Raw genomic sequence first — 14,315 nt, forward strand, 5'->3', positions numbered from 1 at the left:
TGTCCCGTCGTAGTCCGCACCGTCGTCGTCCGCACCCATCCCCGTACACTATATAAAAGAAAATACTATCCGGCGCCAGGTTTCGATCCCTCGACCCTGCGGGCGGAAGGCAATGTACATGGTGCTCTACCCACTGCGCCACTGCGCCGACACAGAATGGGACGCTATGGACGCGCCTTATATCGTTGACTCATTCAAATTACTGCTGACAAGCGCTCTCTTGTCAGCAGTTGCCACAAGTGCAACAACATTAACGTAACGCAAACTACTTAACGTCGTGCGCCCCCGGAAATGCTCTGCATTTGATCGTGCCCCTCGCGAGGGGGATGTTTCACTGCGTCTTCCTACTGGCCAGTACACTCGTCGCTATCTGTCGGATGTTGTACGAACCCTTTGCGGCTGATGGCGCGCGATTTGAAACGACATTGTCAACTGCGTATGTTGCTTCACACTTCAGCAACACCGGTGATGGCTTCATTGCACTTCTCAGTTTTTTCAAGGTTTTGAAAACAAGTTTCTCAGGTTTTTCAGGTTTTGCAAACGGGCACATCTGAAGCAGCTTCAGATGTTTTTTTTTTCCTTGTAATATCTGCCTGGAATCTATGCTGTTGGGAATCTTGTGCGCTGCGGAGCCGTCCGACTCCTCACATTGTTCAACTCTATTTACGATTGGGAGTTTCACGGTGAAGGAAAATTCTGCCGCTTCACGCTAGCTAAAGCCACTAAAAAAAGACTTTATTTAGTGACACTAGCGCTAGCCACCACAGGTACACTTCAGAACAAAGCCCATGGAACGCGAACAACCCAAACACAAGAAACGAGCAAAAGTGCAGAGGCAGCTCACTTGTGATGGGTTGTCTGAGCGAGCATGGCAGGTGGCACAACAGGTGGCACGGCAGGTGGCACGGCAGGTGGCACGGCAGGTGGGCCAGGATCATTTTTTGCTTGGGGGAATGGGGGGGGGGGTAGTGTCGCTGGCTCGCCCTACACGGCACAGCAGCGCAGTCACGATAGAAAGAGCAAGGGAGAAGAGCTGCCCTCTCCCCATGAGCGGCCGGGCTAAACCACATAGGGTGTGCCGGTGGAATTTCCCCTTCGCCGCGAGGAAAATCCAACTTGGGAGGGGGGTGGGGGGGGTGGGGGTGGGGGAACTTCTATGCTGTTTGGCGTTTGATATGTCGAGAATCGCTAATATTTTTGTTCTGTATAAGCATAATTTTTACTATACATTCTTACTGTAAATATGCTGTGTCTAGAAATAGTTTGATATACATGATAATTGGATGTAAACGGGTTCGGTGCAGTCGGGCTTGACTGTACTTATTACTATTGGAGATTAAGCGCTCGGGACTGGCGTGCACGTGGTGTGAATTTGTTTATATTGTTTTTGTTCCTTTTGTGACATGTTTTGTTTATATTGTTTTTGTTCCTTTTGTGACATGTTTGGAGGCTTTTTAACGAAGTGACGTGTTGCCCAGAGTGGCAGGCGAAAAAGAAGCTCAGCGCAAGCAAAACTCTTCCTTTTGACAGCGGGCAGCCGCAACAGCACCAACGTCCCCCTGTGCCACAAGGACCAGTTTCGGTGTGCGGATGGCCAGTGCGTGCCCAAAAGCTGGCACTGCGATGCCAAGCCTGACTGTTTGGACGGCAGCGATGAGAAAGGATGTGGTGAGTGAAGAGAGAAAAGAAAAGGCCAAAGCTGGAAGCTTAAGAGCCAAAGCATGGAAGGGGTGTACAAGAAATCCTGTGCACGCTTTACTATCTTCAGTAGCACACCTTACAGTTGTACTATTCTTTTTGCCTTTCAAAGATTTGTTTAGGATGTTTGTCCATATGTATTTGGTCCTTAATGTTGACAACATGAGGCTTGAAAGGGCTGTGGCATGGAAGACTAGTTTGACACGAAAGTTGTTTGCTGACCATGTATGGAGATGTGTGCGAATATCAAATTTTTAACTGCAAATGGAATATGAATAAGAAGAAGCTAACGGAAATCATTTCCCAATACGAATATATTTGCCTTAGTATCCATCAAGGCTCTAAACCTAGTGGTGAAATAGTAATTTAGGATCAGAGCTAGTGTTTAACAAAGAAATGGTACAAAGCAGTTATACTGTAAAGCATTTAAGATTATGACAAGATGGCAAAACAGTGGAGTAAAGTACTTGTCAGACACTGCGATAAAGAAATTCAGCTTCAGAACAAGTATTGAAGAGGAGAGTATCATCGACCGGTTGCAGTTCCTCGAGTTCCTCCAAAGAGGAACTCCAGTTGCAGTTCTCCAAAGAAGTGCTAGAGTGGTGCCGGTGGTTGTTATTACCAGGTATCTTGTTGCAAGGATGCCCAACTGGCGGTAGCTTCTGGTTACTCACTTTTGCAAGTATTGACCCAAACGCATCTCTTCTGTTCCTAAATTCTACATGCAAGTGTTCTCCCACTTCAGGCGATGTGACCATGGAGGACATTATTGTTCGTGGTTTACACGGGTTAGGCTTTTTTCTACGGCTTCGGTGTGGTGTGAGAAAACCAACCCAGTAAATGCTTTTGGCACAATGCGGCAAAGCCAACTTTTATTCGCAAACGGTAGCAGTACTTTGCAACTTTCAAAGTTCTTAAAGTTTGCACACCGCTAATTTAATAACCTGTTGTAATCCACAACTTGAAGGAATGCCAAAGTGTGACTAATTTTGTTACATGTTGAACAGCTTTACATTGCACCAAGGATAATTGTGGGGCATTGTGTGTACTTCCAGGCAACGTCAACTGCTCTGCCAACGAGTTCCTCTGTGAAAACCGGCAAGAGTGCATTCCCACCCAGTTCGTGTGTGACAGCGACCATGACTGCATGGACAATTCTGACGAAAGGAACTGCAGTGAGTGTAATGTCTCCCTTGGGTCTGTTGCTTCTCCAACTTCTCTCACACTATACTTGCCACAAGTTGAAGAATCGTATCCTTTGCAAAATATGTTCTAAACCTCAAATTTCTGATTGATTGATTGAGGGGTTTAACGCGCCGACGCAACGCAGGCGATGAGGCGCGCCGTAGTGGAGGGCTTCGGATTAATTTTGACCACCTGGGGATCTTTAACGTGCGCCGAAATCTCATACACACGGGCGTTTTTGCTTTTCGCCTCCATCAGAAAAGCGGCCGCCGCGGCCACCTCAAATTTCTCATGCTTGGTATGAGAGCATTTGCATGCTAGAAGTTATACAATTGGGTAATGTGATTAGAATGGTATTTATCACAGCGCATGCTAGGACCCTCAAAGAGCACATGGCTGCTGCTAAATTTTTTTGCTTCAGCTGCTGTCTTTGCAACTTTGGTCACTCTGGTGACAGTTCTGTCACTGTCTATACAGTTATTAATATTGCGGTTTTCAATGTGAAGCCCTGGGCTGCTTTTCTCTTTCATTTTATACCATCAATGAAAAAAAGATATCACCTTAAATTTAGGAACCAAATTTGATCATTCAATCATTATGTACAGCAATCTGTGCATGCAGGTTCCTTGTTTTAATGCGCTCACAAGCACAAGAAGCTCGCTGTGAGTTCCACTTGCCACAAATGCACTGAGCGGGGCTGTGCAACCAGTCTGTCGTGGACCTGACATGATGCGCCCTTTCCACAGCTTCCATGGCCCACCCCAAGTGCCCCAAGCCCAACCACACCTGTGATAACAACACTCGCTGCATAGAGATAACGCGGCTTTGTGACAAGGTTCCCGACTGCAAGGACGGCACCGACGAAGGAGGCCTCTGTGGTGAGCGTTCCTTCTCACGTTTTCGGTCTGTGCTAAGCAGGTGTTTTTGAAGTGCAGTCAAACCTTGCTATGTAAAGCAGTGCAAATATTGCGGACTAGTTAGATATAGCCCACATTTGATATTTATAATCGCGTTGCAAGCGCCTCTAGCCTGTTCAGCAAAAATGCTTGCAATCTTTGTGGATGGCACCTTGCTTCCGATGGTTACAGAAAAATCTGGAGCTATTTCGATTCATCGGACTTGCCAGAAAATTAAGATTGTTTTTGAAGTGAGGTGAAGTGCGTATGCTGTATCGTCACTGTATGCCTCAGCTCCATGTGATTGAAGGGACTTTAGCTGCGAGCTCTCAGCCATAGTAATTATAGGAGAATTTCGTTGCACACAACATATGCTGCTACTGTACCTTCAATTAAGTGGTGATGTGTATTGCGGCGCTGTAAACAATGAGCACTTTAAACCAGAAGTTGTTTGTAAATGCAGTCAGGCCTGCCACCATCTTGAGCCAGCTTGACACTACCTTCCATAACAATGTGGATGAGAAGAGCATATAAATGTACGTTCTTTTGATATGCGGTAGCTTCACTAATGCTGATTGCATTTACAAGGGCTAGACAGGATCATAGCGTCATCAGGTGGTGCTTCAGTACCCCTTTAAGAGCACAATTCTCTTGTGTGGAAAAGCCAGATAAAATTGGTGTGCTTTGTGGTAAAGTCAACCCTTTGCCTTGTCACGGCTGCATGATGAAGTTTTTTCCTATTGGTGAGAATAGCGGTGAAAGAAGCACAGAAAAGGTGGTTTTGCAGAAGAATGAGTTCTTTACAAACCCTGTGTTTACAGACACATAAGGGCCTGCAGCACTTCACGGGAGTGTTTTGTTATGCTGCAAATTGCTTCTGCCATCCAATAGTAGAGAAAGAATGGAGTACTTTAATGTTGCAGCTGTAGGCCTTGGGCACAAGCTGGGGTGCTGTTCATTTATGCTGCTTTCAAGCATTGCGTTTACCCCTGCTTTGGCCTACCCAGCTTTAGCAGTTTTTTCTACTTTGAGGCGTGCTGTTAATCAGCTTTTTCTGCTTTCCTATTTCTCTTCCAGACGAGGGCCTATGTTTTCTCAATGACTGTGAGGACTTCTGCAGGAACACACCGTATGGAAAGACATGCTATTGCAGGGACGGTCTCCAGCTTGCCATCAATGGCCGCTCATGCACAGGTCAGTAGAAGAGGCGTGCCGGAAATTTGTAGAACCTTCTAGAATACTGGGGCTACCTAAGCATCAGTTTTAATGCTTTTAGCGTTTCTTACTTGTTTGTTGCCCTGTGTTTATGGCTCTTTTTGTTTGGGCAAAATTGTATTGAGAGGCTATGCTCTTTTGACAGTTGTTCGGATTATTTCTCCACCTTATGCTTTCTGAGCAACCACGTAAGTGCTGTAGTTACCTGAAATTAATTCAAATTTTTGGGGTCAGAAATTTTAGAATGACAGGTTGCAATTAACAAATATTTATTTTGATATTTTACACAGCAAACTTGAAATTTGTAAGATGTTCATTTTGTTAATCAGAAATGCTACCCATACAAAGCCATTGTAAAAGTCGCCCATACAAGACCAATTTTGTCATGGAGCTTTTATGTCTTGAGCACGTAGATTAGTATGTTTTAAGTTATAATTCAACACCAGTATACAGTGGAATCTCGGTCATACGAATTTCAAGGGGCGTCAAAAATATTCGTATCACCCGAAAATTCGCATCATCAGAAAACGAGAAAAAATGGAAATGTGCCGCGCATGCGGCGGCAACATGGCGTCGGCTCTTGCGTGAAGAGGTGCAGGTAGCTTCAGCGACCGCTTCTAACCTTTTGTTAAAACGCAGCTCAAGATGTAAACTAAATTGTTCATGCGGTGACAAGGAGCTGACAGTGTTGGAAAAAACTGCACTATAAAATATCCGCGCCAAATATCCGCCGCGGAGGTGGCACAGCCAGCTGCTGCGCGCACTTTCAAACTGCCGCCCTGAAGAGCGCGCCTCCCCATTGGCGAAAGTCTGCAGGCTCCTCCCACTGCCGCGCATCATTTTTCGAGCGAGGTAGCATCAGTAGCATCTGACGCAGGGGCGAAATCGTCGACACGGGCGTCAAAAGAACGCGCGCTCATCGCCGACGCGACGCACGCTCACGAACACAAGCGTGAACGGCATGCAATTCGTGCGCGTCGGCGTTGCGCGTGCGTTATTTTCACGCCTGCGTCGACGATTTCGCCTCTGCGTCAGATTCTACCTCGCTCGGAAAATGATGCGCTACGCGCACGGCAGTGGGGGTAGCCTGCCGACTTGCTCCATTGGGGAGGCGCGCTTTTCACGGCGGCAGTTTGAAAGCGCTCCGGACAGCCCGCCGGCCTCGCCGGAGATGTTTAGGCTTACCACGGTAGCGGATGCGGATATTTGATCGGCGCTTTCCCTAAGCGCGCGGACGATGCTTTATAGTGTCGTTTTCGCCCACATTATCAGCTGCTTTACTGTACAAGCGACTTCATTTGTTTCTTAACTGGCATCTTAAAGAGCGATCAGAAGCGGTCGGTCGAGCTACCCGCACCACTTCGCGGCCGGTGACGCCGCCATGTTGCTGCCGCGCGCAGCATGCGGGTGGTATTCGCGGCGGCGTCAGCGCGCCTGCGGCGTGTTTTCGGGAGCAGAAAACGCTCCATACAGTTCACGCTTCAACATAATCGACGCGCAAGTGGCGCAGGCAAGACGGCAAGGCGACAACAGGATAGGTAGAGCGTGGGGCATAGACGTAAGCGAGGAATGCGAAGGCAAAATGGCGAGGGTATTCGCCGTCAGAATTGAGGGAACGCTTCATTGCCGCGGTTTAATCAAGAAGTATAATACAAAAAAAAAAAAAGGAAGCTAGAGGCACCCGAGCTGCAGCCAGCGGAAACGAAAGGTACAGAGAGAAGAGATTGCAGCGGGAGATAAAATAAGGGAGGGAGAAAGAACAGGCATCGAGAGGGCGAAACTTTCGGTTCGTTCGCAACAGCACCTCCCCACGAGAAGGATTACCGTCAACGGGGGAGGTCTAATGCTTTTGTGCCCGCGCACAACCAAGGCCGCACGGCCGCACTAACACTCCCGCCTCCCGTCCACGCCGCAGTCGTCTGCTCGCGCGTTCGTATCACCCGCACCGGAGTGATAAATGCGTACGGATCATCCGAATTTTTTTACATTGCACACAATGCATTTTGGCCGGGGAATTTCGAAAATTCGTATCACAACGAAATTTGTATCAACCGAATTCGTATCACCGAGATTCCACTGTAGTTTCCTTTGTGCATAACTCGCCCTGGTTGATGCTGCCCATGGGGAGTGCTTTCATGCTTGGTCAATATAATCAGTCACTTTGAAGAAAGCTGTTCCCAGGCCTTGATGGAGATGGCCTTGATTGAACGATGTAGCAGTAAGCAACTTAGCAATGGCCTTGTTCCCCATTTTTGAAGTGATTTTTTGGGGGGTTAATGGATGCACTGCCCATATTTCATTTATCCGGTACAGTGTGGATGTAATTTTGTTACTACCAGAGGCCACGCCGGCAGTTCTCTTTCCTTTCTGCTAGATGTCCTACCAAAAAACCTTCGGATGAACTTGCATTTTGTTCTGCGTCCCTGTTACCAGCCCTGAGACTGTGAGCCCAGAAGAATACTTTACGAGAAACTAACATCGCTTACGTGCGCTGTGTGGTAGTAAGCTGGAGGCCCAAGAACTCAGTGCAGCCCTGGTGCATAGGGAACTTGACCCTCACCAGCTCTTCTGGTTTCTTTTTTTTTTCTCAGTGCAGACTTTATATGAACAATCTTCCCCTCCCCTTTTCCCCGTGTCCCACACCAGGGCCTCTTGGCCTCCTCCTGTAATAAAGTCATCCATTCCATTCCATTCTCATTTCAGACAAGAAGCCCTGCTCCCAGTGGGGGGTGTGCAGCCAGAAGTGCTTCCAGCTGAAGCACTCACACAAGTGCACCTGTGAGAAGGGTTATGAGCTGGCCTCCGACATGTTTACCTGCAAGAGCACTGGTGAGGGCGCCACTTCTCACTGCTCCAAAAGCGTCTTTTGTTGCTCTCATGTATTTTTTTAGAGCGAAGCGTTATTGTCTTCTCTAATGCCATTGTACGCCAGTATGCCCTGCATAAAAGCCAACTTTCTCTGACGACGATGATGATGAACGATCGTGGGTAAACTGAAAGAAAAAAAAAGGCTTCCCGTGGCCGGAATCAAATCTGGGTCCCTCGCGTTATGAAGCCGACGTCTATCCGATTGCTCCATTTCGACAAGGTCGAAGCGATTTTTAAAGCAAAGCTTTCTGGTCCTAACTGATGCCGTTGTACGCCAATATGCCCTGCAGGAAAGACAACTTTTTCTGATGATGATGATGAATGATCGCGGGTCCCCCGCGTCTATCCGATTGCTCCATTTCAACATTGTCAAAGCAGTTAGGAAAGCCCAGACGACAACCAAAGAATCAATCCGTCACGAAAACTTCTTCAAGATGACTTGGTCCGACCACATAACTTGTGGGCACAAAGGCCGTTGGGCACCAGAATGTGGGGGTCGTGGCTGTAAATGGACCGTATTACCCGGTGGAACACGAGAACCAAAGCCGCAACCTACCTTGTGGCATCACGAGGATGGCGCTGAGGGTTCGTTCAGCTCGCCGGGAGGGGCCAAGGTGCGCTCGGAGCCAGGCGATGTCAACAAACAGCGCCTTGTTGCTCGGTCATAATATGGAATACGCACTGAATAGGCTGTCCCGAGCTTGGGCGGGAGACGGAGTCTCCACAGGCTCGGTAAGCCATCCGTGGCCGCAGGTCTCGGTTTGTCCCGCAGTGGGGGACTCGCCACGTCTCGAGGTAGAGGAGCGTCCGTTCCTTTATCCGACCCACTCGTTTCCAGACCTCCGCAGAAAAGCCCCAAGCAGCGCAATCCTGCTTTCTAACGTTACCTTGGTTGGGAGAGAAGGGTCTCCAGAGGGGGAGGAGGGTGCCGGCAGGAAAGCCGGCCGCTAGGGGGCGGGCGCTCCGTGCGCCGTGGTTGCCGATGGAAAAGCGTGCGCCACGCGTGCGCACTTTGTTGTCGAGCCGGCATCCCCATGTCGGCGGGGCCAGGCAGTTAGCCTTAGCGGCGCTGCGCAGCTGGCATGGGGATGGTCCCCACGCATTGTAGTGATAGATGAAGATGATGATGAGGCTTTCAGAACATACTAGAGGCAAATTTTTGCTTGTAACTAAGCATTCATTTAATTCTGTGGTAAAAAAAGGCGGATCATTTACTCATGGTGAAAAGTCCAGACTTGTGTTCCTTGCCACATACCATTAAAGCGCATGTGATCACTAAAGTTTTATATCAGCAGTGTGCTGAAAGATGTGTCTTTTGATCTCTGGCAGACCCAGCGACGCCCTATGTGATTTTCTCCAATCGTCACGAGCTAAGGAGTGTGGACCTAAACACCATGTCACTGAGAGCACTGATCACGGGCCTCAAGAACACCATCGCACTGGACTTTTACCACTCGGACTCTGGGGACATGCTTTACTGGACGGATGTTGTGGATGACAAGATCTATCGGGGCTCCATCATTTCTGGAAGTGAGTAGAAGAGGCCTGTTTAAGGATGCTGTTTTTGCTTGCGTTCTTTTGCACTCATTGTTCTAGACACTTTTTTTTTTTTTTTGTGTTGCAGGCTCTCTGTTGGGTGTAAAATATTTCAATGCGACATAATGAGCAAAAATTTGCGGACACCTGCTGTGTGCGGCTCTGTTTTACGAACTACCATATTGAACATTTATTTTTTGGCGCTGTTATTTTGATGTCTATGCATAAGTAAGAGATTCTGCAAGCTCATCAGCACTTATGCCCAGGTTGGAGGACTAAAGCAAAGAACAAACTTCAGTTGACAGAAGCTTCATTAACAATCACCGAGTCAACTTGGAGGCAGGCAAATATGGATGCCCCCATACTCGGGGTTCTAGAGCTAACGTGCTGCAATGTAAAATGTTGTGGGAGCTCTCTTGTGTTTGAGCAAAGGCCTTAGTCATGGTTTAAATACAGTCAAACCTCGATGTAACGAATTCGGTAAAATTCTTAATTTACTTTGTTGTATTGAAATTTTGCTACATTAAAATTCACGGTTAAAATGAAGTGTTAACCATGTAAAGCGGTTCCTGCAAACAAAAACGTGGCATACATACACGGCTGCTGCACTGTTTCTGTTTCTGTTGGAGCTTAATCGTCTATGTGGACATCAACGCGAACCGCATGGACCGTTTCCTGCACGCAAAAATGTGCCTTGCAAGCTACAGGCATGCTTACGCAGCCGTGCGGAGACCACCCACACGGTGTGGGTAGCTCTAACTGTTTGCTAAAACGCAATACCAGGGGCAAACGAAATTCATGCGGGAAAAAAAGCTGATAGTGTGGGCAAAATTTGCACTGTAAAATGTCATGCGTGCCACTTAGGGAAGCACCCATCATATATTCTCCGCGGTGGTAAGCCTAATCATCTCTGTAGGGGCCAGCCGGCATCCCCGAGTGCTTCTTCGAAGCTCCCACCACAGGGTGCGCGCCTCCCCATTAGAGAAAGTTGTAAGGCTCCTCCCACTGCCGCGCGCGGCCAATGACGCTTTCTAGCCAAACAAGCCGCCGTCGGCACGGAATTGCGGATGTAAGTGTGAAAAAACGCACGCGCAAGGCTCATAAAGAACCACAAATGCTTTGCCGCGCATTTGTTGGAATTATGGAACCCAACGAGCATGAGTGAACTGGAACGAAGGGCAAAGCGGCGGCTGCGGCGGCTGCAGCGGCGCCATATGCAGTTTGTAGGCAAAGAGCTTGTCAACAAGGAGCTTGTTCATAGACTCCGTGGCTTGCTGGATCCGCGGCATTGGGCGGCCGGTGTCGCTGTTTCCGTTTTATCGAGACCCCATTTTGGTGCTTGCGCCTCCCAAAATCTACGTCTACAACTGAAATTTTGTGCCTAGTTGTCCATGAAACTTCGTTACATTGAAATTTCGGCAAATGGGACTTCGTTACACACAGGGTGAAAATACATGGTGTACATACACTTGAAGTTAAAAAAATTCTGTGTTTCGTTACGTGGAGGGTGTTGTTACGCTAAAGTTCGTTACATCGAAGTTTGACTCTAGTGCATTTCCGAGCTTACAACATTGACTCTTCCGCCCTCTCCCCCTCTCGTGGTTCTTTCCAGGTCTCTCGAGCATCGAAGTGGTTGTAGAAACTGGCCTGGCCACGGCCGAGGGCCTTGCTGTGGACTGGATTGGCGAGAACCTGTACTGGGTGGAGAGCAACCTGGACCAGATTGAGGTGGCCAAGCTCAACGGCAGCTTCCGGAGGACCCTGGTGGCGGGCAACATGGAGAGCCCACGAGCCATCGTGCTCGATCCCAGATACGGGTGAGCTGTTGGTCGCTGTTGGACTACTAACGTGTTACGAGGAGTGCAGGTGCAAGGCTGGAATGAAAGTTTTGCCATTGCCTTGTGGAAAGATGCCCGAGTGAAAGCTGCATTTATGCCTATTTGTTTATAATCTACTGTGCAGAATTTCTATGCAGAAAATTGCATTCTTGAGAGGTGAGGAATTTTTACTGTCAGCAGGCCTCTACACGATTGCTCGGAGTCATATTTCTCAGTTTTTCTTCTCTGCTTTTCCCTCTCCTCCTTGCAGGCTGATGTTCTGGACAGACTGGGACAAAGAGGCGCCGCGCATTGAACAGGCATCCATGAGCGGTGACGGGCGGCGGGTCGTCCTGCGCATCGACGAGGTGACCCAGGGGGGAGCGTGGCCCAACGGGCTGACACTGGACTTTGTGGCCCTGCGCATCTACTGGATCGACGCCCGGTCCGACTCGGTGCACACGTCCCGCTACGACGGCTCCGACTACCACGAGATCCTGCGGGGCCACGAGACCCTCTCGCACCCATTTGCCATCACCCTGTTCGGCAACTACGTGTACTGGACCGACTGGCGGACCAACTCCGTCATCCGGGTGAGCGTTTCTCCATACCCCTTTTCTGATGGGCTGTAGAACTCTTCTTTTCTGTCACTGTCGCATGTTTTATGTTGCCTTGGGCATTGGCATGTTTTTAAGTCGGGTAGTAACACTCTGTGATATTTCTAAGCATGGTGACACTAGAATTGTCCGGCTTAATCTTTTCTCAAATAATTGACTGCTGTATGACCTTGCTGTGTGCTCATCGTACTGCATTGCACTTCAGATTTCACAAGGCACATGCGACGTTGACATTGCCTACTGTTCACTTTTATTCTGAAGCCATTTAGCTTCACCGTTATGCCTCACTGTTGTGTTGTTTGCGGCTGTATTGTTGCTCTGCATGGTACCAATGCCTTGACCAACCATGCTTCCATGTGTAAGGGGGATTTCAACCTTGTAACAAAGCAAAGCAAACAATTAGGCATGCTGGAACAGGTTAATGCTTGCAATATTTCCATGCTGCCACCAGTTCTTTTTTGTTCTTCTTTTTCTCTATACAGGTGGTAGTTGCATCCACAAAAAGTTTCATTGGATCTGAAATTGATTGCAAGAGCTGAGATTTTTTTTAATGAGAAGCACCTCTTTAGCTCTGCTGTTCCTTGTCAGTTTTGAAAAGCTGTACAGGTGCCGTCAAAAGTCTCTAAAATTTACAAGAATTTCTTCTTCCTGAAACTGCCTGGCTGCATTGGTGTGCGTTTAAAGGAGTCCTCCCTAAATAGAAAAAGCTTCCTGTGAAGCAGCAATGGCTGTCATAAAGCAAGTAAGGCAAATATTTTGTGATATTCCCAAATCGTTGTTCCAGTTACTTTGACGGCATCTGTACACACACAGTTAACACACGCTCCCCCTTGATGATGCCCATAGCTAAGTTACTTGTTTTGCCTCTTGCATTCATCTATGATCTATGCAGTGGCTAAGGAACCCTGTTTTGAATGCTGGGTTACAGTACCTATGTGCATAGAGCTCACATAAAAAAAGTTCCTGGGTGGTCTCAAAATTAAACTGAAGTCGAACACTAATGATGCACCTGGTAGTACAGTTGTCACTTCAATCGGGGCTGCAGTTTCTGACTTGATGTACGAGTCGGATGCATTTCTGCGTGAGGATGGGCCACTAAGCCTTTTACTGCTTTCCTGTCTGCTTACTCCTTCTACCTGTTCTCATTCTAGTGCAACAAGTGGAATGGGTCTGACGTGCAAGTAGTGCAAAAAGCTGCCATACAGCCGTTTGATATTCAAGTGTTCCACCCATCAAGACAGCCAAAAGGTAGCGTGCAGCTGGTTCCTTGGATGAATGGTTCAAAGTTTTGTCTTGGATCTTTTCAAGCATGGTGTGGGACAAGTTTAGCACATTTTTATTATTAGAATTTTGTTTTTAACTTTCTCGTGAAACAAGCCAAATATTATGGATGCTTTTTGTCCACTGGGTATGAAATACTGAGTGTGTGATGAAATTCCTTATCTTTTGGCAAACAGAAATACAATATTTAAATAAGGATTGCACCCTTTATGTACTTATCCACTCACATGCTTCGGCTTAATAAAAATTGTTTGGTGTGGAGACAAAATAAACTAGAAGTTGAACTTAGTAACTGCTTGTCTCATCTTGTACAAACTGAATAAGTTAATTTATGTTCATACAATTTGTGTGTGCTCAGTAATGTAGTGAATTTCCTCACAGGCTTAACAGCTCATACTTTTTCTTGTTTCCACTTGTTTTATGCAAGTTTGGGTTTGCACAGATTTTGTGTTATAGACTCTGCAACGAAGCCAGAATTTTGTGTTTTGGGTTAAAGCCAACTTCTATTTGTAAAGGTATTCATAATTTCCAAGCGTTTGAAATTTACACTCAAAATACTTTAAACAGCAAAAATGCAGTGCAAATCAAATAACACCACCATTACTTTGGATATCCATGCCCCTCTAGTTCTGATGTCTCCTAACTTTTCTCTGAGCCCCTCTGAAGTCGTACTGTGTGCACACGTCTGGTCTCAAAATGCATGGTTGTGGAAACGGGAGACCCTTCTTAGTCCTCTCTCCCTTTCTGCACGAACAGGCAACGGCAAAAACAGCTGTGCTGGCAACAATGGTGGTTGCTCTCACCTCTGCCTTCTCAGTTTCAACAACACGTTCGAGTGCAACTGCCCGCACTTGATGCACCTAGGGGAAGACGGCAAGACCTGCCACAGTGAGTGTGCAACCCACCAGCCGTTTCCCATACCACCTTGTCTTCCTTTGACCTCTACTTACTTGTTTGCGTTCGTAGTGTGTTTGGGCATAGCATCTTTGGCATTAGGGGACAAAAAAAAAAATAATAACGGAAGCACACCTACACCCTTGCTGTCTTTTTCAGGCATGGAGCGTGTTCTACTGTTTTCAAGGCCAAACGAAATTCGAGGTGTCGACCTTGACATGCCATACTACCACGTCATTCCACCCTTCAGTTCTCCAAAGGTGTGGTGGGAAATTCCTTTTTGAGAACGGTTTATCTTTGCAGACAGT

At 47.5% G+C, this 14,315-nt stretch overlaps 1 protein-coding gene across 5 annotated transcripts in view; it reads left to right on the forward strand.

Annotated features, from left to right (window-relative positions):
- Lrp1 (LDL receptor protein 1) overlaps window positions 1-14,315 on the forward strand; it is a 135,804-nt gene that overhangs the window by 32,820 nt on the left and 88,669 nt on the right. For all 5 annotated transcript variants that reach the window (XM_077699959.1, XM_077699961.1, XM_077699960.1 and 2 more), the window contains 11 exons: window positions 1,531-1,668; window positions 2,754-2,873; window positions 3,630-3,761; window positions 4,857-4,973; window positions 7,698-7,823; window positions 9,192-9,392; window positions 11,011-11,215; window positions 11,487-11,808; window positions 12,984-13,080; window positions 13,870-14,001; window positions 14,167-14,267. In XM_077699959.1, coding sequence (XP_077556085.1) covers window positions 1,531-1,668; window positions 2,754-2,873; window positions 3,630-3,761; window positions 4,857-4,973; window positions 7,698-7,823; window positions 9,192-9,392; window positions 11,011-11,215; window positions 11,487-11,808; window positions 12,984-13,080; window positions 13,870-14,001; window positions 14,167-14,267 — 1,691 coding nt within the window. The remainder of the gene's footprint in view (window positions 1-1,530; window positions 1,669-2,753; window positions 2,874-3,629; window positions 3,762-4,856; window positions 4,974-7,697; window positions 7,824-9,191; window positions 9,393-11,010; window positions 11,216-11,486; window positions 11,809-12,983; window positions 13,081-13,869; window positions 14,002-14,166; window positions 14,268-14,315) is intronic.

The sequence above is a fragment of the Haemaphysalis longicornis genome, unplaced genomic scaffold (genome assembly GCF_048455015.1).
Source record: "Haemaphysalis longicornis isolate Haplotype H1 unplaced genomic scaffold, Haemaphysalis longicornis Haplotype H1 scaffold_2, whole genome shotgun sequence".
NCBI classification, from domain to species: domain Eukaryota; kingdom Metazoa; phylum Arthropoda; class Arachnida; order Ixodida; family Ixodidae; genus Haemaphysalis; species Haemaphysalis longicornis.